Below are 27,212 nucleotides of genomic sequence, written 5' to 3' on the forward strand. Positions count from 1 at the left end.
CAACTCATTATTAAATGCTGTCCCACAACTTTTCCTCTGGTTTATAGAAATATGCCTGACCTGTGTATAAAACTAAGTGGACTAAAAACATTTTGACTGTTTATGTTTTGCTATCTGTTTCCATAAAACAGAGCTTCCAATTTCTCCGTGTTTGTATTGTCTTTTTAGTTTTTTTCCCACATATCCATAGCTGCCATAACAGATTCCTTTATAATCCATACTCCTAAGTACTTCAATTTATCATGTCCCCATAAATATGGGTATTGCTGAACCAATTCATGTGTGGGTACGTAGTTTACAGTTATTGCCTTTGTTTTATCTTCATTAATTTTGAAACTGGTTTAAAAGCCCGCATTTGCACTTTTTTCCCCGCCTTTCCTGTAACTAGTCTAGTCCAGATACAGATTTGCTTTATCCAGGACTGTGTTTATAAGCTTCTGAGTGGTGCCAAAGTCTGCGCTTCAGTTTTCCCTTGGATGCTAGTTCTCTCCTCTCCTACACTTTTACTAGCTTATTAGTTTTGCATTTTACCAGACTTCTTGTAGCAATTATTATAGCACACAAAAATGCCACCAGCACTAAACGTTCTACAAGGAAACAGCTCCAGTACTTATTAATGGCCACCCCTCCAGGCATGTCTAAAGATCAGTTCCCTGTACTTTCTCCTATTAATCTGGTGAACTTGTGCTATGTACCCAAACTATGGCGTTCTGCTTTTATACTTCCACTTCACAAGAGTGGCAAAAATTTTTTAACACCTCCAATTTCTGACCCATAGCCATCCTCTCCCCAATCTCCAAAATTCTTGAAAAATGTATCCACTTACAACTCCTGCCATTCCTTACCAAACACCTACTCTCCCCTACCCAACATGGCTTCCGTCCTGGACACAGTACCAACTCCGCCCTTCTCTCCTTCTTACAGTCTGTCAATTCTGCTCGTGACTGTGGCAATATCGTATCCTCTGTTCTGCTAGACTTCTCTAAAGCCTTCGATATCTCCCATAGTCACCTATTAAATCATCTGTCTAACCTCAACATCTCCAATAAAACTCTTTCCAGGTTCTCCAGCTACCTTTCTGATAGATCCTAAGCCGTGAAATGGGGCCAGGCCACCTCTACTTTCCTCCCAACCCCCACTGGAGTACCCCAAGGTTCAATCCTTGGCCCATTGCTTTTCAACATCTTTATTAACAACTTCCACAAAACCATACCTAACACCAAAATTGTGCAATACGCTGATGATTCCACTCTGATCTGTCATGCCTCTAACCTAAAAGATCTCCTTCTATTCTCTCCCTCAAAATCCTTCCCTGTCGACAAAAACTTACTCCATATCACCAGTCTTAACAACTCCATTGTCGAGATCGTACCCTCAGCCAAACTTCTTGGTGTAACCATTGATGAACACCTAAAATTTAGTAATCACATCCAGCTAAATATCAAGAAAACCCAGATAAAACTAGACCTTTACAGAAACAATCACTTCCTCTCTCCTTCCACCAGACTAACTCTCGCCACCACCTACCTACTCCCCTCTCTACTGTATGGTGCTCCTCTGCTCACTAATTTATCTTCCTCTCTCACCTCCAAACTGGAAGTATGTTATAATAAAATTGCCAAATTTGCCACAAATGCAAAATCCTCCTCTCACCACTGCACCTCCCTTCACTCTCTAAACTGGCTTGAACTCCCCAATCTACTTAACCTCCACCAAATCACCACTGCACACAAATTACTGTTCCAACCTACTAAGTGTCCTGCACTATCCAGTATTCTGCAACCTTATAACCCCCCCCGACACCTTAGATCTACCCACCAAAATTTGATCATCATCCATAAACCCAAGCGCCCTGCTGGGAAGCTTCTGCTATCTTATTCCCTAGCTAAAAAATGGAATGCTCTGCCCTCCACACTGAGGACCTGTGACAACCTTAATTTCAAAACTCAACTTCATTCTTACCTCTATCTAAATAGGAAATGCAACTGTACTCTTCCACCCATTCCTCTCATGCTCTCCCCTCCGTTTACCCCAGGGTAACCTTCTTACCTCCCCTAACCTCACTTTAAATTAATGATTATTTCTGTAAACAACAGCACTTTTAGCCACGATTCTGTATGCCTGTTTCCACTCCTGAAGCTAAACTGCTTATTTCTTCTCACTCCTTTGAATGCTACTTGTTACTTGCAGTCTCTAACATCCTTTGTTATTAACCATGTAATAAAACTTTGTATTGTGGAGCTTTCTCCCAAAGCCTCTACTGTAAGTATTCTGTAAATAAACTTTAATGTCTAGCTTTTCTCCCCAAGCTTCCACTAAAATAACCTCCCTAAGCCCTGTGAACTAAATTGTAAATATTTTATTTCTCTTTTCTTTAGAATGCTACCTGTTTGTAATCCTAACTTTCTTTGCAACTAATCATGAGTTTTTCTTTGTAACTAATCATGTAATTTTCTTTGTAATTAATCTTGTAATGTTCTTGTAATTTAATCATGTACTTAAACTTTGTATTGTGAAGCTTTTCTCCCCGGGCCTCCACTGAAAACGGGCTCCCCAGGCCCAGTGGACCTCCCCGGTCATGAAACTGGAATAAATAAATAAATAAATAACTTGGGCATCCTGAGGCAATGTAGCAACTGCCTCATGTACACTGACAACCCTCTTCTCTTACCTCCCAACACTCAGACTTGTGAGAGATGCACTTGTGTATCCAAATTGGAAGCCACGCACTCTCCAGCCAAGACCGGAATAGCTGGTCAAGAGGAGAAGGTCAACACTTGCACCGCACCACATGGAACACACAGCCCTTCAGAACACACACCAGCACTGCCTTCACGTAAAAACACAAACCACACACCCACCTTCGTGGAGGCTTTCAATAAAAATCTACCCAAACAGCAGAGGCCTCCAAGGCAGAAACGCACTCAACCAGCACAACACTAATCACGAGACACACAACTCTCCTAAACAGTGTGCCACTCAGCTAAAGCCCCCAAGGCAAAACAGCATGCCCAACACACTAGTCATAGGTGACTCGATTAGTGAGGCACACTGATGTCCCACTTACTAGGTTGAATAAGGAGAAAGTAACAGTCGGCTGCCTGTCAGGCACCAGGATCCACCATATAATGCATGTGCTCAGGTCCCTCAACAACAGGTACAATTATGACTGTGTCATTGTACATGTGGGTGTGAATGACCTGAGCTGTACCTCCCTGGACTACATGAAGAGACATGGAGGAGCTCTAGAATTATGTAGCCCAGGCGGGTATAACTCTAGTCCTGAGCAGCATCCTGCCATCACCCAGAATGATAACGCAGTACAAGTAGAAAAATGATTGATTTCAACAATTGGATAAGTTTCTGGTGTCATTCTAAGGGGGTCCAACGTCTGTCTGCCTGGAATGACATGATTAACAGACCTCAATGCTTTGGCAGAAATGGCCTGCATCTGTCACGGTTCTTGCCACCCCTGTAGTGCCTTGTTTAGGCGGTGTTCCCAAGATGAAATTACCACCGCAACAGCTACAAACAAATGCAATACGAGGGTCATGCTCCTCAACGCTAGAAGCCTAAATCTCAAAATGCACTCTCTCGAAGCACTCCTTAAGATGGAGAACATCGAAATTTGTGCTGTAACAGAGACCTAGTTCAAAGCAGCAGAAAGCACCCCTGCACTACCAGGCTATAACTTCTATAACCAAGACGCCTTCCTCCAAAAAAGGAAGCCAATCTGGTGGTCCCCTGCCATAAACAAACTCTGATGCAGAATAAGGTGAAGTCCCAAGACTGGAAAAACTCCCTTATCAGCCTCAACAAAAAGTTGAGATCCCTCCTCAAATCCTCTAAAGCTAGCTATGAAAACAGAATTGCAGCAGATAGTAAAAACAAATATAAGGCCTTCTATAGTTATGTAAAGAATCTCCATGGCAATACCCAGATTTGCTCTGAGCTACTGCACAATGGCATCTCCTATACAGAGCCAACAGATATTACCAATGTACTGGCTGTCAGATTGTGCCAACTTTACTTCCCACCCCCCAACGGATGAATCGCAATACCAGTAGATTACCAGGCAACCCAGTATTACTGCTGCGCAGGTTAAAACATCACTGTCCAAGGCCAAGAATACAGTTTCTATGAGACCTGACAATATCCCTGGCTGTATTCTACATGAACTACAGAGTGAACTGGCACCTCACCTTTGTGTGCCCTGTTCAGTCACAGCCTCACCTCAGGCTTTGTCCCTACCAAATGGCTCACTGCTGCAGTCATCCCTCTCCACAAAGAAGAAGCAACTACAGACCCTGGGAGCTATCGCCCCATTAGCCTGACTAGTCTGATGTCATCATAGACCCAATAAACAAGGATATAGAGAATCTCCAAACGCTGGATCCTACACAGTTTGGTTTTGTGAAGGGTAGATCATGCCTGCTCAACTTGGTCAACTTCTTTGAGTCGGTCACTAGAGCTGTGGATGAAGGCAAGGTGGTTCATACAGCCTACCTTGATCTGGCCAAGGCCTTTGATGCCATTCCCCACTCAGGAATCATAGAAAAACTCACTAAGCTAGGCATCAACCCCTGTATCACTAGGTGGGTTGAGAAACTGGCTCACAGAACCCACAGTTTGAAAGTAGCTGACTCCAAGTCAGACTGCAGACCAGTCACGAGTGGAGTCCCACAGGTCTTGGTCCTGGGTCCTCTCCTGTTTGGTATCTACTTCTCTGAAGTCCAGCCCAACTTGAAGGGACTCTGGCTGACAAAGTTCATTGATGATTACAAGTTAGGAGCTATTACTCTCCCCCAAGTGATGTTGACATCCTTCAGAAAGGCCTCACTGAGACCAGCAACTGGTGTCAGAACCATGGCCTTAAGCTCAATGCCAAAAAATTTCGTCCTCCCTCTTTGGAAAAACTGAGTTCCCTTGAATTGCCACATCGATGGTAGTCCACTGAACACAGAAGGCGTTATAAGAGATCTGGGAACACAGGTTGATAGCAACCTCTCTTTTGACCACCACATTGCTTCTGTGGTCAGAAGGTCGTTCTGTGTGGCGCATCTCATTACTAAGGGTTTTGCATCCAGAAAGAAAGAGGTCTTTGCCTCCCTCTACTCTTCCCTCATTAGGCCAATCATAGAGTACAATGCCCCATTTGGCATGTACCTCACTAGACACCTGCAACAACTGGAGAGGCCACAAAAGTACCCCACAAAGAGGATCCTAGGCCTTAAACACTTAATCTGTAGGGACAGACTCAAAAAACTTCAGCTATTTTCTTTCTCATATCGCCTACTTGGAGGCAATCTCTACTTGACTTACAAAACCATGTCTGACCCAGCTTTGTTATAAATGCCTACATCTAAAGAAATCCCAAACCCTCAGCACCACACACTCCAGAGACATCAACCTCATTACCACACTCCTGAAAAACAAAATAGAGAAGAAACCACACAGTAGCACAGAACAAAATGATAAAGCGCTTTTCGTTTATTCCAATAAACAAACTTCTTCAGATCAAGAAAAACAAAGTCACAGCTTAAATACTCTCTGGGCTAATACTTACAAAGTCAATTAACTACTTAAGGTGAAAGCTGACTTACAAGACATGCCCTATTTGCAAACTCAACTAGACTAAAAACTGCTTTTAAAGTAAAAGCTAAAAATCCAAATAGACTAAAAGTACAACTAACGTTTTCTATAAAAAAATGTGTAAATCTAGCCTGCTACTAAGCTAGTAAGGCAAAGTAATAATTACAAGTGCATAAAAACTCTGCTGGTGTTTGTAAAACTGAGTTAATACTAATACCTATGTTGGTGCACTAAACTGTGTATGTTGAAGTACATCAAGTGTGCTGAACATAATTGGTAATAAGTAAAGTATCAAGATAAAACTACAAATTCTCAGCAAAAAATACTCGGCAAAAAATACACATAAGGTCACTAAACCAAGGTGCTCAAAAGCATTAGAATAACTGCGGCGTGCTAGTGTGGAAGGTAATCTGACACAGCCTATCTATTAAGGCTCCTAAGTTTAAGAACACTACTTGAAGAACAGTTCTCATTCAGACCTGGTGAACTGTATGCGTTCAGTCTAATTTGCCAAAACAGCTCTCGCTCTTCTAACTTAAGTGGGAGAGGAGCACCCCTGAAGTCCTGTGTGATCTGGTCAATAATCAAAAATTTAAACATATGGTTGGGATAAACTGAAATGTGTTTTGCTAGTGCATTATCAGGTTTCTGCTTCCTGATCACATAAGTATGTTCATAAATGCGGTCATGTAGGCGTCATTCTGTTTTGCCCACACTCAACAGAACATGCTGGAGGGACAGGTTCATAACCCAGGGACTGCCCATGCGGTGGAGTAGACTTTCCCATACATGTCAAGCAGAGCACCTCACTGGCCCTCTTGAAGAGAAATCTTGATGAGTGGATGGGAAATAGAAAATTCACCACGGGGATCACTCCATTGGCTCTACTCGACAGAGGCACTGGGAGCTAAGGTCGGGTGACACGATGCCAGGGTAATCCTATGGGCTAGGCTTGTAAAGGCTCCAGGGCCATTAGCCTAGTACACATATATGAACCTATGAACTGTCTCAAAATGTTCCACAATACTGAAATGTCGTTTTTTTGTTTTTATCAGGTATAAAATATCTCCAAATAGCTTTTCTTGACTACCTTACCAATTATATCCTTGAATTTCTGAGTCCCTTATTTTTTTTGCCAATGGTTCTAAATGTAACATAAGTAACAAAGGGGAAAGAGGACACCCCGCCTGGGTCCTCTGCTCAAATAGAACTTCTTAAACAGGAGCCCATCCATTTTAATGTTGTGTAGATTATATTGGGGAAAGTCTGAAAATAATAGTGTTTTTGCATTGTATAATCACCAGGTGGGTGAGTGCCTTTGAAACACTCACTCCACATTGTAGTGACTGATCCAGTTTGCTTTTCCTCTGCCACACTTGTAGATTCCACCTTTGCTTTCCCTTTACTAAGTTTGCTATGTTTATATGGTGAGCCTAGCATTCATGTGACCATGTGCTCATTCTGTGATAACAGCCTACCACAACTGGTTAGTTTAGAATGCTCTAACATTGTGGGTGTCTTCTTTATGACTGCACTCATTTCCGCATAACCTTATGAGTATTCTGAGGTCCTGACGCACGTTTGCAAGATAATTCATCACCTTGGCAGCCTGTCCTTGGCCCTTTGATCATGCCACCAGTATTAACATTGTCATGAGAATTGCAGAACCTGGATGTGGACCCCCCCCCCATTCAGACTGTTATTGTTTGGAGAGTAAGCTTCTTTTGGGAAAGTTTTTGTTTAGTGCGTTTTCTGATAATTGTTTGGGGATGGGTTTGTTTGAAAATGTGCCTACATTTTTTGAGTGCTTTTTAGTGAAGCAAAAAGTCTTAGAAAAGGTAACCGTTTCATATAGAGTGGAGGAGAATCAAGTACGTAAAAGATCAGCTTGCTAGTCTTAAGTGTGTGCATGCAAACTGCAAGGTGAAAACCTGCAATTTGAAATAATTATCATGGGGGGCAATAGCGTTATCAGAATGGCTGCTTTCTTAACATGGAATATAAATGGCCTTGGGTATAGACAAAAAACAAGGCATACTGAATTTTGTATCAAGTGCATAGTGCAAATAGAAATGTTACAAGAAAGATACATTTGGATAGAAATGAACATGTGAATTTAATGAACATTTTTGGGTTGGACATTAAGCAGAATATCAGAGACAAAAAGGGGTAATGTGTGTGAGGAGCTGCAATTGTGATAAGAGAAAAAAGTTTTGTGGTAGTACGGTATTGGTAGTGGAGGAAGATTATACTGGAACACTTGAGTTTATAAGTACTAGGCTATCTGCCCTTGTGGACCATTTTAAACCTAGCCTGTCTCTTAGTGATAATCAAACCCTGTACCTCTTGTTTGAGGTAAATATCTTAACCGTTATGCCAACCCGTGCCCTTATATGTTTCATCTGCAACTACTATTGTGGCACTTAAATGTTCCCTGCTGAAAGCTTATTATTCCTCTCCAAATTCTATTATGTTCAGAGAGTGGAACTTTTATTTGCATTAGTGAGGATGTACTGAAGGACCTAGAACATGAAGTATAACAAAAGAAGATACATTCTCGGAGTGACCTGATGGTGCAGGGTAATAAAGCCCTTAATGAGGCCCAAACATCCTGTGTTCAGTTAGTGGCACATGAGCTGGAGAGCCCACAGGGGAAGGGTGGGAGTAAGTGGCCGATGTGTGTGTGCCCCCCTGAGGAGGAGGGTAGTGGCCTAGGCTCACTGCAGTAGGCAGTATACAAGCCTGGCAAGCTCTTTCCTGCATAAGCAGTGAGCCTCTTAATCAAGCACTACCAGAGAGTAGTGATAGTTGTGCTGGTAAGGATGGCATGAGGAGAGGGGCTTTAGGCTACACTCCATGGCAGCAGTATGATACTGTACTGCCAAGATGTGTTGGGTTCATGGGATGCCAGGTTGGGTGCGTTAGACAGTACAGTTGTTTACACTTACCATAAATGTAGATGTTCAAGTGTATTCACTGTTGCAGTCATCACATTTGGGTTATCTGCCTGCAGGTATTACTCAGTCAGCCTGAATACCAGCGTCTTTGGATTTCCGCATCGGATGCTGTTGCTTCTTCCATGACGTCGGGTCGTCATGGGTATAAAACATGCAACCGATGCCATTACATTAGTTTTTCTTGCCCCAGATGTCAGGTGCCCCCACAATAGGAAGCAATTATATGGTATGAAACACCCCCAGCAAAAAGCAAGTAGACATGATAAAATATATGCCAAACAAGAAGGAAAGGTAGAGCCAAGAGAAGTCATGAGGCTGGAGAGAGGGTAACCAGGACTGCAACAGTGAATACACTCAAACATCTACATATATGGTAAGTGTACACAACTGTACTAGGTTATTAGTGTTTCACTGTTGCAGTCTTCACATTTGGGTTGATTCCAAAAGCTAAGGAAGGGTGGACTCGGTTAAAGAGCATTAGGGCTAGCAATCAGGCCCTGTAAGACTGCTGTGGTAAATCCTGCTCTGGATTTAGAAAAGATAGGCAGGTGGTAATGCTTGGTGAAGGTATGTACAGAGCTCCAGGTAGCAGCTTCCAAGTTGTCCCTGGTAGGGACTCCTCTGAGAAATGCTGTAGAGGTAGATGCAGCACTGGTGGAATGTGATCTTATCCCCTGTGGGGTAGCTTTTCCATGGTGCTTGTAGCAGAAATGGATGCAATGGGCTATCCATTTGGAAATGGTTTGCTTTGAAATGGCCTTCCACTCTGCCCCTGCGGCAAAGCTGACCGGCAGCTGGTCAGATTTTCTGAGAGGCTTAGTTCTGTCCAAAAAGAATCTAAGCTGTCTGTGCACATCCAGAGAATGTAGTATCCTTTCCCCCTTATTTTGAGGATTAGGGAAAAAAGTAGGCAAATGAATGGACTGGTTTAGAGCCACACTAGACACCACCTTGGGCATAAAGGATGGACTAGTCCTGAGGAAACCCTGTCCACATGGAAGATAATTAAGGATTCTACTGCCATGAGGGCCTGCAGTTCAGACACTCTTCTTGCTGAAGTGATTGTTAGAAGTAAGGTTGTATTTTAAGAAAGGAATTTTAACTCTGCTGTAGCAGCTGGTTCAAAGGGGGAAGAGTGAGTTTTTCCAATACAAAGTTCAGGTCCCAGGCTGGAGTGGGAGCTCTCCTGAGGAGTCTTAAATTTTTGGCCCCTCTAAAGAATAGTTTTAACAGGGGATGAGAGAAGAGGGGTGGCTCAGTATTCTAATGTGCAGAAATGGCAGAGGCATGAATCTTAATTGAAGAAAAAGATAGGCCCTTGTGGAGCATTTCTGTTAAATAATTTAGAATATGAGGTAAGCTGGCCATTCTCCATACCTTGAGCCTGGCTCCAGGAACAGTATCTTTTCCCCTTTTCTGTATAGGATTTTCTAGCACTAGGCCTCCTTGCCTCAGGAAAGACATCCAGCACCTGCTTATTACTGGTTGCTAGAGGTGAGCTCAGGGAATTAGCCAGGCTGCAAGTTTCAGAGTTTGCAGTTGAGGGTGCAGAATCTCGCCCGCCTGCTGGGACAGCAGGGAAGAGGTCTGAGGCAGGTGCCATGGTTGCAGTACTGTCAAACTGCGCAAAAGGGGGTACCAGTGCTGGCATGGCCAGTCTGGGGCAATATGTATTGCCCTTGGCTTGTCCTGTTTGATGTTTAGTAGCACCTTCGAGAGGAGAGGTAGAGGGAGGAAGGCATAAATTGAGGGTCTTTCCCAGTTAAAAGACAGGGCATCCACTTTCCAAGCTTGACTGTGGGGATTTCTAGTGCAGAATTTGTTCAGTTGGCAGTTCTGAGGGGAGGAAAACAGGTCTACCTCTGGTTTCCCCCATTTGTTCTTCAAGAGCCCAAATATTTTGGGTTCGAGGTTCCATTTGTGTGGGTCCATGAAATTTCTGCTTGTTGTCTGCTAGTGAATTTAATTTGCCTGGCAGGAATTGAGCTTGCAGGTTCACTTGGTAGCTCAAGGCTGTGTTCCACAGAGCCATGGTTAAACTGCAGAGTGGGTAGGAATGGGTTCGCTCCTGCTTGTTTATGTGCCACATAACTGTGGTGTTGTCTGTCTTCAATAGTTGTCCTGGAAGAATAATATCTTTGAAGGCTGTCAGAGCATTTTGTACAGCTAACATTTCTTTTTGATTGATATGCATGTGCATCTGTTTTGGATTCCATTTGCCCTGAATGCACTGCCCTGCTATGTGAGCCCCCCATGCATAGTTTGATGTCTGTTAGGGTTTGGGTGGCAGGAGTAGAGTGAAAGGGAGTCCCTTATTGTGGTAGCAGGCCTCTGCCCACCAAAGGAACTCTGCCCTTAGACAAGGAATAATAGGAATCATCGTTTCCAGGTCCTGAGAATGCTAACACCATAGACTTTTTAGATACCATTGAAGTCTTGCATATGGAAGTAACAGAATGCAAAAGGCCATGAACCCCAGGGCTTGCAGGATTTTCCTTGCAGATAGCTGGGTTTTTGTGGCCAGTAGGTTGAAGTAGGTTGTCAAACGTGTTTCTCCGGAGTGAGGAATGCCATCTGGGAAGTTGTGTTCAAGCTTGATGTCCTTCAAGGATGCATCTGCAGTCCTTACATATGGGTTGTCCTGCCTCAGGCAGCCCTACGGTCGGCCGGATTCCAAAGTCTGGGTCCGGCGTCTGCTGATGTCACCCCTTTCCCGACGTCAGAGCACCTGGGATATAAAAGCGTCAGCCAACGCCATCTTCCTCAGTCTTTCTTGCCGCGCGGTGCCCGAAGCAGAAGCAGTTCGCAAGTGCCGGTCGGCCAGCATCTGTAATTTCAGCTACCGAAGATTTCTAAAAGCTAAGTACCCCGTTGGGGACTCTTTCTTGCCTCAGCCGATGTCAGATCAAACGGTTAAAGTTAATAATTGTTTAACTTGTGGGAAACAAATACCTCATAAGGATTTCCACTCTTACTGCCTACCCTGCCTAGGCCCAGACCACGACGTCTCGGCCTGTGCCTCCTTCAACAGGCGTCGGGCGGAGTTTGCAGAGGAATTTTTTGGGGATAATTACTGTTACAATATGCCATTGGAGCTTCCGACTCCTCATCCGGAAGGGCAAGGACCGACACACGCGGACCGTGGTTTCGGCCGAAACCACGCCTAGGCCTACCGCGAGTGTCTCTGTCTCTGCTGAAACTGAATCCGTGTTGCTTCCGACCGACGAAACCGCACAACCGACAACCTCGGTCCTGGAGGCCACCTCTGAATCTGTCATAGAATTTCCCTCCGAAACCGGTGCTCTGGAAACTTCCAACACCATCCCTCTGGATAAAATTACTCCAGCATGTGGGGCAGCCAGGCCACCTGCATCCATGTCCATAAAGGCATTTTCACGTGCTAAAGCTGCTAAACAGCCAAAATCTCTCCCTCCCAAGGCTATTCCTCTGGGATCCTCTTCCGGTTCACAGATTTTAAGTTTAGCTGAGAACCTTATTTCCTTAATTAGGGGCTCTCAGCCACATCCGGACAGGGGCTCTCAACCTCCTCTAGACAAAAGGCCCAGGGTTGAGCACACAGATCCCCAGTCTTCTGATGAGGCCTCAGATGACTCTGCTCTATCAGACTACCAGGAGGAGGCCTTTCCAGCCTACGAGGATTCTGATGCGATGCAGAGGAATCTCTTCCCTTGGCCTCCCTTCCTGAAGAGTTGTCCTTTGGAGAAACACTTCACTCCATGAGAGAGCATTTCAAATGGCAGGGCCAGGAATTCTCTGATTCCAGGAAGAGGTTAAGGACCTTTTTGCATTTACCTCAGCATAGACCTTTGGCTATTCCTCCTGTTTTACATGTCATTGATGATGTTTACTCTGAGTCTAGTATTTCCCCAGACTCCCTTCCTCCGGCTCCTATCAAACCAGACAAGGTACTACAGGGTCCTGGACTCGCATCATTTCCTTTACAAGGGCCACTCTGCTGACCCAGAAACTATTTCACAGGGCCCTAAAGGGGTTGCAACCACCACTTCTAAAAATCCACTTCCTTCTGAGAGGGAGTCCAGGGCTTTAGAGAGATGGGGTAAAAAAGTGTATACTTCTTCCACTCTTTCTATGAGGGCATTAAATTGTCAATTCCATATGATACAGTACCAAGAGTATTTGTTAGATGAATTGCATAAAAAACTATCTTCTCCTGAACCCCTAGATCGCAAGGTACTTCAGGATATGGTACATAACCCCCAGCAGGTTAGCAACCATTTCTTGCAGTGTGGTTATGATGCATTGGAAGCTTCATGTAGGTCAGCAATGACAGGTGCAGTCATACGTAGACATGCTTGGCTGAAGGAACAAACTCTGCCAGACCATGTTAAAGCAAAGCTACTGGATGCTCCGCTGGAAAAGCAAAAGTTATTTGGCTCCACGGCTCAAGAGGTCTTAAAGAAATACGAGGAAAAGGCTAAATCAGTACAAACAGTCAAAGATTTTCTCCAGGTCCAACCACCAAGTATCAGCAGAAATTGGCCTTCTAAGAATTGGTCCTTTCCGGACACAGACAGATCTCAAAGAGGCAGAAACAGACGCGCCAGAGGTAGAGGGCGAGCTCGAGGCTCCTACAGAGGACGTCAATGGCAGCCTCCTAACCAGAGAGGTACTGCAGGGCCTACAACTACTTCACAAGGACCATCTCAATGACTTGACTTTGTCCCCGCCAACCAGGGCTCAATTGGAAGCACCTTTGGGTGGAAAGCTATCTTTATTCTCAAAAAATTGGCACAGTATTACAAAAGACAAATGGACACTGCAAATAATAGACAAAGGATACAGGTTCCATTTTCATACATTACCAAAAAGGCAAGGCATGCCAAACCTGCCACCAAACCAAAGGACAGAGGCTTTCAAACAAATTTCCAAACTACTACAGATGAAAGCAATAGAAAGGGTCCCTCTCACAGAACAAGGCCAAGGATTTTATTCCAGACTATTCCTTATTCCAAGAAAAGAAAAGCAATGGAGGCCTATTCTGGACTTGTCTGCACTGAATACTTAACTCATTGTGCCAAAATTCAAAATGCTGACCTTACAGCAACTCCTTCCCATGCTGGGCAAGGGGTCCTGGCTGGTAACTCTAGACCTCAAGGAGGCATACCTGCATGTCCCTATCAGACAAAGTTGCAGAAGACACCTCAGATTTCTTGCAGGGTCAGAGCATTATCAATTCTCAGCATTGCCCTTTGGCTTATCTACTGTGCCCAGAGTATTCACGAAATGCCTGGCATCAGTAATTGCACATTGCAGAATTCAGGGGATTCAGATATACCCATACCTCGACGACTGCCTCATACAAGCGGATAGCCAGCAAACACTGGCAAAACACTTAGACTATGCCATCCGACTACTACAGGCCTTGGGATACACAGTCAACATACAGAAATCAAGACTTGTTCCATCCCAACAAATAATTTTCCTGGGTGCAAAACTGGATACAAACACCCAAATGGCTTTTCTCACAGAAGAAAAACAAGCACAACTACCGGATTATTTCAGAAATCTAACAACACAAACTCAGCTAACTGCAAGGAAAATCCTGCAGGCCCTGGGTTTCATGGCATCTTGCATTCTTCTGATTCCACAAGCAAGGCTGCATATGAGGAAACTACAATGGTACCTAAGGAGTCTATGGTCTCAGCACAGTCGCAGACTAGAAACTTTGATCCCCATCATTCCATGTCTTCAGAAGGAATTCCTGTGGTGGGCAAAAGCAAGCCAGACAAACATAGGCCTGCTTTTCAGCAAGCCACATACCAGCCAAATCATTACAACGGACGCCTCAGATCATGGATGGGGAGCACACATGGAAGACAGGTGCATTCAAGGACAATGGACACAAAAAGAATTGCATCTGCACATCAACCAAAAGGAAATGCTGGCAGTGATACATTCCATCGAGGCCTTCAAGCACTTCCTGCACCAAGGTCACCTGTTAATAAAGACAGACAATACCACAGTTATGTGGTACATAAACAAGCAAGGAGGTACCCATTCATACCCTCTTTGCAGGCTGGCAATGAATCTGTGGGAACTTTCCCTAAAACTCAATATAGAGCTACAATCCCAGTTTGTACCAGGAAAAGACAATGTATTGGCGGACAGCCTGAGCAGAAACATCATGGATCCACACGAATGGATGTTGCACCCAGATATCTTCCTCCAGATAACACAATCATGGGGAAGGCCGGACATAGATCTATTCGCCTCCCACCACAACCATCAACTGAGGAAATTCTGCACAAGGACATACCATCCTCAAGCATGGAAAGTGGACGCCCTCTCCTTCAGCTGGAATACTCTAACAGTATATGCATTCCCACCGCTGCCACTAATGACCAAGGTCTTACTGAAGATCAGGACAGAGCAACCAAAGGTAATTCTGATAGCTCCGGACTGGCCAAGACAACACTGGTACCCACTGTTAAGGAGCATGTCACGCATAAAACCTTGGCTTCTACCACAATGGCCACTTCTGCTGACACAACACAATTACAAGACCCTGCACTCCAGCCTCAAAACTTTACAGATGACAGCCTGGAAAATACCTTGACTCCTCCCCAGGATAAACTATCCAAGAGGGTACAGGATATCATCATGGAAGCCCGGCGTCCTTCCACAAGAAAGGCATATTCAGCAAAATGGAAAAGATTTCGTTCCTGGAACACCACAAAGGGTCAAGATCAGACAGTCATGAGCATTCCACATATTCTGGAATACTTGGCTGAAATGCTCCATAATGGCCTTTCTTATTCCTCCATAAAAATTCATGCTTCAGCAATTTCAGCAGAGTACAACACTGAACCACCTGTATTCTCTCATCCTCTACTAAGGCAGTTTCTAAGAGGGATAAAAAACATCAACCCTCCAAGGAAACCACCAGTGCCTACATGGGATCTTAACTTCATGTTGGAAAAATTAACTCTTCCTCCATTCGAACCAGCAGCATCTTCAGAACTACAATTCCTATCTTGGAAGACTACCTTCCTTCTGGCCATAACCTCAGCAAGAAGAGTATCTGAGCTACAGGCCCTCATGGCAGTACAGCCATTTCTCATTTTTCATCAGGACAGAGTCTCTTTGAGAACCAATCCTTCATTCATGCCAAAGGTGGTATCCAGGGTTTCACTGAACCAAGCTATTCACCTGCCGACCTTCTTTCCAAATCCACAAAATAAAGGAGAGAAACTTCTGCATACTTTGGACATCCACAGACAGTTGCGCTACTACTTGGACAGAACTAAGACTTATAGAAAATCTGACCAACTCTTTGTAGCATATGCTGCTGGTGTACAAGGAAAAGCAATTTCCAAACAGACCATTTCAAAATGGATAGGAAATTGCATTCGATTCTGTTACTCTTTTCATGGAAAAGCTGTGCCACCTAACATAAGGCCTCATTCCACCAGAGCAACAGCCACCTCCACAGCCTTCTTAAGAGGGGTGGCTACAAAGGACATTCTAGAAGCTGCTACATGGAGCTCCGTGCATACATTTTCCAAGCATTACAATTTGCCCTTATATTCCAGATCCAGAGCAGGCTTTGCTAGTGCAGTCCTGCAGGGCATGTTAGCTACACCATCCTTTCCTTAGGTCCTACCTCCCCCAGCTGGGCTATGGTATTCTACCCATATGTAAGGACTGCAGATGCATCCTTGAAGGACATAGTACAGTTTTGTACCTACCATAAATGTAGATGTCTGATAGGTATGCATCTGCAGTCAGGTTTTCCCTCCCTCCTACCTCTCTGTGGTATACTATGGGTACATATCCCTCATTTTAGCTAGCTGGGGTTACCTTTTATGGTGTATTTGTTTTTTGTTACTGTGCATGTTTGGAATTTTTTCATCTCTCCAAATTTAGCCTTACTTAGAGGGCAACTGGCATCTGGGGCAAGAAAAAAATAATCCCAGGCGCTCTGACGTCGGGAAAGGGGCGACATCAGCTGACGCCGGACCCAGACTTTGGAATCCGGCCGACCGAAGGGCTGCCTGAGGCAGGACAACCTATATGTAAGGACTGCAGATGCATACCTATCGGACATCTACATTTATGGTAGGTACAAAACTGTACTTTTAGGGTTATTTGATTTATAAGAGTACTTTGGAGTTATGCAGTTGTGGCTTAGATATATAACTTGAGCAGAGGGTTATACTCATAAATCAAGTAGAAGAGGGAGGTGGTGAAACTGAAAGGGGGGAGCATCCATGAGATAGACTAGGATATTGGATGCAAGTCTTTTAAGAATAATCATCTTCTTTCGGCTGTTCCCGTTAGGGGTTGCCACAGCGGATCATCTGTTTCCATTTCTTCCTGTGCTCTGTCAAACCAACCACCTGCATGTCCTCTCACCACATCCATACACCTTAACTGAGGCCTTCCTCTTTTCCTGTTTACCTGGTAGCTTCATCCTTAGAATCTTTTTCCCAATATACTCAGCATCACTCCTCAGCACATGTCCAAGCCAACATAATCTTGCCTCTCTGGCTTTGTCTCCAAACCTTCCAACCTGGGCTGACCCTCTAATATACTTATTCCTAATCCTGTCCACCCTCGTCACACCCAGTGCAAATCTTAACATCTTCAGCTCTGCCACATCTAGCTCAAACTCCTGCCTTTTTTGTCAATGCCACAGTCTCCAACCCATATAACATAAGTGGTCTCACTACCCTCTTGTAGACCTTCCCTTTCACTCTCACTGGTACTCGTCTGTCACAAATCACTCCTGACACTCTTCTACACCCACTCCATCCTACCTGTACTCTCTTCTTCACCTCTCTTCCACACTCGCCATTACTCTGAACTATTAATCCTAAGTATTTAAACTCATCCACCTTCGCCACCTCCACTCCTTGCATCCTCACCATTCCTCTATCCTCCCTCTCACTCACACACACATATTCTGTCTTAGTCCTGCTGAACTTCATTCCTCTTCTCTCTAGAGTATATCTCCATCTCCCCAGGATCTCCTCCACCTGTTCCCTACTCTCACTACAGATCACAATGTCATCTGCAAACATCATAGTCCACTGAGAGTCCTGCCTGATCTCGTCTGTTAACCTGTCCTTCACCATTGCAAATAAGAAAGGGCGCAGAGCTGATCCTTGATGTAATCCCACCTCCAACTTAAACGCATCCGTCACTCCCACCGTAGACCACCTTTCTAGCAGTCTCCCTCACTAGCTCTGCTGTAGTTAACCAGCTATTTGGTAACGCTTCACAGAAACCCAGTGCCTGTCTTAACTCTTCCCTGAACTCCACCTCACAATTACCCTTTTTCAGTTTCCACTATTTGATCCTTGGTGCTGCCCTGACACTCCTCCTCATCTTGATCACCAACATCATCCTACAAACCACCTTCCTATGCTGCCTAACTACACTTTCCCCGGTCATCACTTTACAGTCTCCAATCTCCTTCCCCAGTCACCACTTTACAGTCTCCAATCTCCTACAAACTGGCCCTCCTACATGAGATGTAATCCACCTGTGTGCATCTTCCTCCACTCTTGTATGTCACCCTATGCTCCTCCCTCTTGTTAAAATATGTATTCACCACAGCCATGTCCTTCCTTTTCGCAAAATCCACTACCATCTGACCTTCTGCATTCCTTTGCTTAACACCATACCTACCCATCACTTCCTCATCCCCTCTGTTCCCTTCACCAACATGCCCATTGAAATCTCCTCCAGTCACCAGTCTTCACTTTTGGGTACAGTCATCACCACTTCATCCAACTCGCTCCAAATTTTTCTTTCTCATCCATCGCACACCCAGCTTGTGGAGCATATACACTAACAACATTCATCATTGCGCCATCAATTTCCAGCTTCATAAACCTCACTCTATCCGACACTCTCTTCACCTCCAAAACACTCTTAGCAATACTGTTCCTTCAGGATAACTCCTATGCCATTTCTCCTCCCATCCACACCATGATGAAACAATTTGAACCCACCTCCGATGCACGTAGGCTTACTCCCCTTCCATCTGGTCTCTTGCACACACAGTATACCAACCTTCCTTCTGCCCATCATATCGGCTAGCTCTCTCCCTATACCAGTCATACTGACAACATTCAAAGTTCCGGCTCTCACTACCACAGTCCTAGCCTTTCTCCTCTCTCTCTTCCTGCCTTCAGCCATGGCTTCCCCCTCTTCTCCTCCTTTGGCCAGCAGTAGCCCAATTTCTGCCAGCACTTGTTGGCTAACAGTGCTGGTGGCTGTCGTTAACCCGGGCCGCGACCGATCCGGTATAACCATACGAAATTATCAGGAAGTAGCAGAAAATATTCTTAGAACCAAGTCAGTATAGGGATGGAGCAAGAGTTTACCAATGGAGATGTCTGCAAGTAGGTATGTAGAAAGTAGGCAAGGTGTGCTGGGATTTAGACGAAGAATCTTGTAAAGGTACCAAAGTATTAGGAATAAATAATTCTGTAGGGGAAGGTACTGGAGTGGGATGCGGCTAATCAGAAGTTTGAACTTCAGGTTAGAGACTGCCTATACTCTGTTAGTCCATAATAGGAAAACCAAAGAGGAAGAGTATACAGGAATACTTAGTAAGTGAAACACTAGCTATGGTAGAGTTTTCAGTTGCATTTGGAGCAGAAGCTGCTGTTAAAAGGATGAATTCTAGTAGGGTGTATAAAATATTGCATGATAACTATAAGAATCATTTGGGTATTAGATAAGATTAGAGAAAGACTGGAAAGGCCGTTTACAAATAGGAAGAAGTCTCTAAGGCTCAATTATGCAGTAAAATCCTGAAGGTTTAATATTTTTGCATGGAATTGTTTGCATGGATATTTTGTACCCAAAGCAGAGTTCAAAGGACTTTTCATTGATAGATGGCAAATGCTTGAGATGTGAGGAGGAAGGGAGAGAGAGGTAAGAGGAAACATTTTATTTTTGGGGAGGGGTAATGTAACATGTTGACAGTTTAAAAAATCCTTGCAAAGAACCTTGTTAGAAGTAGTGGAACACCTAGTTGTAACTAATGATTTTTCAGAGCTGAGAAATGGGATCTGCATTGCCTAGTCATAGGAAGGCTCTGCCAAGTTTAATGTCATTGGCTGCAGAAAAAACAGCTACTAGAAAAAGGAAATCAAACGCTAAACCAGCTGTAATTGAAATATTGCATGTTGTAAAGGGACAAAAGAACCGAATGTGAGATCTTTGAAAAAAGCAGAGAGAGAAATTTCGTAGAAATTGGAATTTGGAACAAATCTCTTCTCTTTGAGCAATATTCTGCATGAAGTTTAAAGGAAGACAAGAACTGAGCAAATTATGTAATGTTAAAATGATTGAAATTTGTTAAAATATATGTGTACTGCATGACAATAGTGGCAACTTTGTTTTCCTTTTATGTTAACGTATGTAAACTCCTGTTAAATTTAAATGTGGTTAAGATGCTGTAAAAAGTTTATTTGTGGTCTGATCCAAAAAAAAAAAAAATGGGCTGCATTTAGCTAGTATTTTGTGGGCATGCCACTCCTTCGCAAAATTTCCTTCTGTCAGATTTAATGTGGTCATGGCTGGAGACAAAGCCTTTTAAGTTTGAGCGCATATATATGTATGTGTTTGAGGGTTATATGCATGTATGTATAAATGTGTGCCACGTGCATACTTCTGTGTGTGTGTGTGTGTGTGTGTGTATGTATATATATATATGTATGTATATAAAATATATATGCATTTTTTATCAAATGCCACTAATATCAATGTGCATAATGTTGATTGACATGCTACTATGCATGTCCCGAGAACCAATCTCTGCACATGTAAGAAGTTTTAAACAAAAGCAAAAGAAAACCTCACTTAACGGGGGAGGGGGGGCTGTGCTCCCAACAACCCCTGCTAATTATATATATATATATATATATATATATATATATATATATATATATATATATATACTTGCTCTGAGATCGCACAGTTCTCTGGGAAAGAGCTAATTTGGCAACCCCGAGAATTGTCTGACCTGCTACTTTTGTCAGCAGACTAAAGTAGCAGTACACTATATATATATATATATTTATATATATATATATATATATATATATATATATATAGATATATATATAGATATATATATATATTTATATAATCATTTTTTAATGCAGATATTCTTAACATGGTTAAAATTTGCTGTTATGTTTGTTGGTAACTAATGCAGCTGTCATATTGACTTATGGTTTGATATGGCGTTTTTGATGAGGGCTGCTGGCTTGACACTTGTTTCTTTTCACAATATGTAATGCTTTACAGCTGCAGTATAAATGATTATTCATATTTAATGTAATTTTAATGGTCTGCCATTTAATGTTTAGCACTGGAGTCCCTTGAATAAACTTATTACATGTCACCTATCTTGAAATGTAGTTTTAGTAACAAGATATTTATTTTTTATTGTAGTATTTTGTACTGCTGCTTTGCATCTTTCTTTTGGAGATCCTCGCTGGAGTTCTGGCATACATTTACTACCAGCAAGTAAGCATTTTAATCTTTTGGATTGTTTTATTAAAAATGCAGATGTTTGGTGCATGTTTTAAAGATAATTAAGCCAGGATGCCTTTAGGCATGCCATCTTTCCATTTCATTTTTTTCTGGAAGTATAAGATTTTTTTTTTATTACCAAGTAATTGAGGTCATGTATGATTATAGTTGTCTTTTAAAGATTCAGTGACCTATTAAGGCCCAGGGACCATTATAATTATTAAAAGTAATGAACAATATTTGCAAGCATTTTCTTCCTTTTACTTCATAGGTATAAATAACTTGTAAGGAAAAATGTTAGGTTCCCTAGTCTTATTCTGTGTTTACTGTTTGAGGTAGAATTTAAACATTATGTGTGCGTCCTATTTGAGGTAGGTTTAAGCATTTGAAGATGGCACAGGAAATGCCAGTGTACTCACGGTCATAGTCCCAAAGTATCAGAGAGAACTAGACGTGGACATTTTGTGCTTAACTATATCAGATCATTCATTACTTGTCATTACAGATGTGGCAGAAATTAAAGGGAAAAATGTGTTGTTCATAATACTTTTTTTGTGATTCCTCCCTGCAGAAGCCAGATGCCAAGCCAGACTTCTGGAGAGCTGTTCACTCTTCCCTTTGGCCTGGCAATACCCCCCTGCTGCACTGATGTCAGTATGTCAGTGTTGGAAAGGGGATGTCAACTTTTTCCATCTTCAGATTTTTCTTGCTGCATTATGACAAACCATCTAAACTTTCAGTCACATTGGAAGCAGGCCAAGCTGACAGAATGACCAGAGTTCTAATAGAGATATCTAATTGGAGAAGTACTTATCTTTTTTTGTTGCGTGTTTGTGTTTTTGGAAGTTTGTTCCTACTTGTTCTGTTGTGTTTTCTTTAACCAAAGAACCTTTAAAGCTCAAGGCAGAATCTCTCCAATAGAACTGGCCCCTTAAGAGGGCACAAGTCTTGTCTTGATCTATGAGTTCCTCTGATTTCCAACATAAGAAAAAGCTTTTGAAATATCTAAGGGTGATCAGAGTCTTGTAGCACCCTATGTTTGAAGACATCAGTGATATTGAATCACTTTTGCATCTCCAGTACCTAGTCCCAGTTACTGCAAAAGTCTCTGGCATGACCTCTTCGAAGACAGCCACACTGTTGGGACAGCACACATTCTTGAGAACCAGAACCCTTTCGCTATCAGTTCTGAAGTCTGTTTGAAGGCTTGTGTGTCTGATGCTCATTTCATCAGTACAAGGAGGGAGACTGTCTTACTCTGTGCATTACTCTGTACATCAGAAGGTCATTAGAGGCTGGATTTAGGTCCCATCCATAAACTGAAAACTCCAATGCAGACCACACTTCCAAACCCTGCCTGAAATTTTCCAAAGAAAAGTGGATGCCAGCTAGCTTACCTCCACTTGGACGGAACAGGCTTCCCTCTCTCTTCTTCCAAGTTCACCCACACGATCTCTTCAGGTTGGCCTAGAACTTTATGGAGTTGTTGAGATCTAGACAGGTGTCCTCTGGTGAACTCAAGTATTAGGAGCTTCCTCTGCAAAAAAGATGGTTTGACTTCTCAGAGAGATTTCAGATACCTCAGACTCTGAGGTGGAAGAACTGAAATGTGCTAAACAAGTCTCTCCCCTGTCTTACCTACATGTAGACATCAGGGACAGCTTATCTTGTACTCTAACTTCTGAGGGAAGTTTAAAGAATATGCTTCACAAAATGAAGGAGACTAGGGGAATTTTGTTGTACCCATATTGGGTACAAAAACTTTCTGGGTCTGCCTGAACCCAAGCATTAGGCCATTTCTTCAGTTATGGAATTTCTGGATGATGAATTTTAGTAGTGCATCTTTGCAGGTGCATTCCCAGCCTTTTGCTTCTAGGAAGCTGGAGCAGTTCTATGGAGTCAGTGACTCCCACAAAAACTTGTGTAAGAATCCTATGGTTGATCAAACAGTGGCAGTAGTGGATTCTGGCAAGGATTGTAATGTGGCTGCTTCCAGGTACCCTGTTGCCAGAGACTAAGAGAACAGAATCTTCAACTGGTTTGGGGGAAAATGGAGCTTGTAACCAAAAATGAACAACACAGCAACAGTACACACACTCAACTGCTGGCTCCAATAAAGACTGTCCCTCCTCAAAGTAGTATACAACAGTCCAGATGTATCAATCACACAAACAATCTCCAGAGTATAATCTAGTAGCAGGAATAATTTCACTAAGGTGGCAATTCGAAGTTTAATAAAACACTCATATTGACAACAAGCAAACAAACAAGGTGATTAAGCGCTGTCATCCCCCTTCTGGAGATTTCATCAGAATCATTACTACGTCATCTTCCATAGTTTAAATAACTGTTACTCATTCCTTCTTGGATAACTAATAATTTGGTATAAGGCTTAACCCTTCACTGGACGTTTAAAATTGTTTTGTATAAAAGTCTACTATATTACAACATATATAAATACAACTGTAATTGTGTGTGTGTGTGTGTGTATATATATATATATATATATATATATATATATATATATATATTATACATAAAAGATTATGTGAAAAATTAAAATGTATATAAAATTATTGTAATTTCCATATATATTTGTAAAAAAAAACTATGCCATTGTTTCCAAAATCCATCACAACAGTGAAATACAAAATGCTTCCTAGGGTGTACTATAAAAAGATATAAAAGCTACCATGGCAGGTAGTAACTATGCTCATACTATATTACTCAAGAAAAAACGTATCTTATTGGTCAGTTACAGGATGTCCCAAAACAACATTTTTGCTATGTGATGTAGCATATATATTTTTTTCTATTTTTTTAATTTATTTTTTATTTATTTTTTACGGTTAGTAGCTAATAATTCTAGAGCTGGGATCAGGGAAATGTGATCATTCATGCATTGGTGATTACAAGCATCCAGTCTCAATTTGCCATATCTCTCTATACTCAAGTTTGCTTCCCCAGTCACCCCCCTCCCCATTGTTTTTCACTTCCTCTGAAACCCAAAATTTATAATCTGGTTTGTTACATGTCAAAATGTTTATATAAAGTATTGTTTTCATTTTTTCTTGTTATATCATACAAGTGTTCATAGATGTGCTGTCTTAAATTTCATTGTTTTTCCTATAATAGTATGCCCAGCATGCTAAACAGTAGGCAAGATAAACAAACCCCTTTTGTGTAATAACTGGAGTATGTTCTTCCCTTCAGTTTATGGGGGATGCTTTGTATATCCTGGTCCTTGAATCCTGCTGTAAATGGACACTTGGAGCATCTCCCACACTTAAATGTGCCTATCCTAGAACTTGTCCCTCTCATATAGTCCCCTTTTTTCTTTTCTAAAATTTATTTTATATTATAATTCCTCGTATAACTGTACCTAAGGGGTCTATTAAAATGTTTGCTGGGCATTCTTTTGAACATATCCCAGATCTTGTTGATGGATTTTTTTTTAACCCATCCTGTGATAACATCCCAGATACCATATCTGGTTATCAGTTCAACCTTATTCTTTCTTTTTGTTAATAATTTCACCTCTAGTATGGTCCCCCATCCATCTAAAATTTGATCCTTGATGGGGTTAATTAAGCTATTTGGATAGCCCCTTTCAGTGAAAAGTCTATGTACAAAATTTATTTCTTCTATTAAATCATTTTTCTCTGTCATCCTAACTACTCTCACCATTTGACCTTTGACATTACGGTTTAGAAATAGTGGATGGTCACTGTCATAATGCAGGTATGAATTGGAGAAACCTTCTTTTCTGTAAACCTTAGATATAATAAATGTACTATTAATGTTATCCTTAGTAAGTTGAACATCTAAGTAATGTATTTTATTCACTCCTACCTCGTGTGAATTGTAGAAATTCCGTACTATTCAGAAATTCCATAAATAGGGGAATCGATTCATATGGTCCTTTCCACAGAATGAATGTGTCATCCAAAAAATGATATCTATCTATCTATAAAATTGTTAAAACGTGACTTAAAAACTGTCTCCCAGTATAACATGACAATACTAGTGAAGATGGGGGCACAGGATGAACCCATAGCTACCCCATCTAATCGATGATACAGTTCTCCTTGGAAAAAATATATAATTGTATTTTAACACAATTTCTATATTCTTCAGTACTAATCTAAAGTCACACAAAAATATAACATCATTATTATACTCCATGGTCCCTATTTTATTCAGAAAATCCCACGAGTCAATTTAATATGTGGGGATACCTGGTGTAAAAACATTATAATAGGGGCCATGGAGTATAATAGTGGTTATGTTTTTAACTATTGATGTCAAAACCTGTCCTCAGTGATGCTCCATACGACTGGGTTAGAGTGGTTTGAACAGGTGTTGGTCGAGTTCGTCTTTCTGTCCCAAAGTGACTTTAGATTAGTACTGGAGAATATGGAAATTGTGTTAAAATACAGTTATATATTTTTCCAAGGAGAGTTGGATCATCAGATGGGGTAGCTATGGGTTTATCTGCTGAGCAGAGTAAATTTTTGGAAAGAGTATTCCATAGAGTCTTAGTTTATGGTCTCGTGGATGTTGTTCTTCTCCTGGCAAGATTCAATGTGAGGAGATTGCAGTGCCGTCAGTGTTGTCATTTTTGTTGATGCGGTGCACCCTTGCACTCTCAGAATGTTTGCCTTCACACCAGAAATTCTCTTCCCTTTGCTCCTTCTACTGGTAAGTTTCCACTTTTTTTTGTACTGTTAATCTGAAGGCCTTCGCTTGGCCTTCCCCTGCTCCTTGCCGAAGGATGCCTATGCTTCTGTTTAAGAAGTGTGCTTGCAAGTGCCAGATTTCCCCAGTGACAGCTGTTCCAGTTCTGTTATTTGCTTGTGAAGGGGGACAGCTCCTTCACATCCCATTTTGTAAGGACTTCAGAATGGTGATATACTGGCAAAAATGTAAGCTTAGCAATTTGTTGAAACTAGCCCTTGGTCTCACTCACACTGTCCAAATGCCAACACTGCCATTGATGTTGTGCACCCATCCATTCCTCTTCAGTCCTCATGCAGCAAAAATGCTTCCTTTAAAAAGCTAATGGCATTCATTGAGAGCCTTCACTACTGAGGGTTGCCAATCTCTTTCAAAGTTTGCATCATCTAGTAAGTCAGTTTCACCAGTGCTCCATTCAGCTGCTTAGTTGCTGAAGTCACTGTCCCTAGCGTAGGCTGTATTACCAACAAAGGAGTGAAAGAGAAGCACCATGATTTCTGAAATTGTGGTCCTGGTGCACCCCTCTCTCTGGTGAGCTCAGCTTCACCCAAAGCCCTAAAAAACTCCCTCAGAGTTCAGCCTGTCCTGTCACAGACTCATTTAAAGCACGTGGTGCAAGCAGTGTTGGAAGTCAGGAATAAAATGCCAACAGCCATGTTCTCTAGTGGGGAGTGCTGTTGCTCGGATTCTCTGACCTTTTCCACTGAATTTGATTGGCTATTGGTAGTCACTTTTCATAGGTATGAGCTGCAGTGCAGTCCGCTTTCAAATGGCAGTCATAGTCACCATCAGTACCTGGACAGCAGTTATTGTCAGCCTAACACAGAACTGTTGACCCTGTACCACACCAGCCATGGGACCTGGTGTCGCAGACAGCTGCAATTCCAGGCATCCACTTAGGTACTCTCTGGATTACTCCTAGGGCATGTTTTCTGCATCAGGAGGAGTCAGGTTTACAAAGCCTTTACCTCGTATATTCTCCAGTGTCTGCTGCTACCATTCAGGCATTGGTTCAAGGTTCTGTGGCCAGGATTCAAGCTGTCTTTGTTCATGCTGTTAGAAGGGCTAGCAGTACAACAGATGCCACTGCAGTCCAGTTTGATGTACTGCTAATAGATTTTGCTGTTACAGATGCCAGCTCATGCCCTTCTTCAGCATTGTCACCAAATAGTGTATGCTTGTCTTGAGCTGATGTATTTTGTGGAACATAGTAAGGCAGCCTCAATGGACTTTCACATATAAGCCCCTTCCTGTCTGACATGGAAGTCAGCAGGCTTCTCTGGGATAGATTATTGAGGAGCAGGGCAAGGACCTCGCAGCTGTAAAGAGACCGTCCAGCCTCCGCAGGGGATGTTCACCATTACACAGATGAGGCAAGATTAGGTG

General features: G+C 42.4%; 1 protein-coding gene across 2 annotated transcripts in view; it reads left to right on the top strand.

The window, feature by feature from the left end:
* CD151 (CD151 molecule (Raph blood group)) overlaps window positions 1–27,212 on the top strand; it is a 598,783-nt gene that overhangs the window by 317,511 nt on the left and 254,060 nt on the right. For both annotated transcript variants that reach the window (XM_044082884.1, XM_044082882.1), the window contains exon 4: window positions 21,009–21,083. In XM_044082884.1, the coding sequence (XP_043938819.1) occupies window positions 21,009–21,083 (75 nt within the window). The remainder of the gene's footprint in view (window positions 1–21,008; window positions 21,084–27,212) is intronic.

This window comes from Protopterus annectens, chromosome 9.part0 (assembly GCF_019279795.1).
Source record: "Protopterus annectens isolate FY-2018-M chromosome 9.part0, PAN1.0, whole genome shotgun sequence".
Lineage (NCBI taxonomy): Eukaryota > Metazoa > Chordata > Ceratodontiformes > Protopteridae > Protopterus > Protopterus annectens.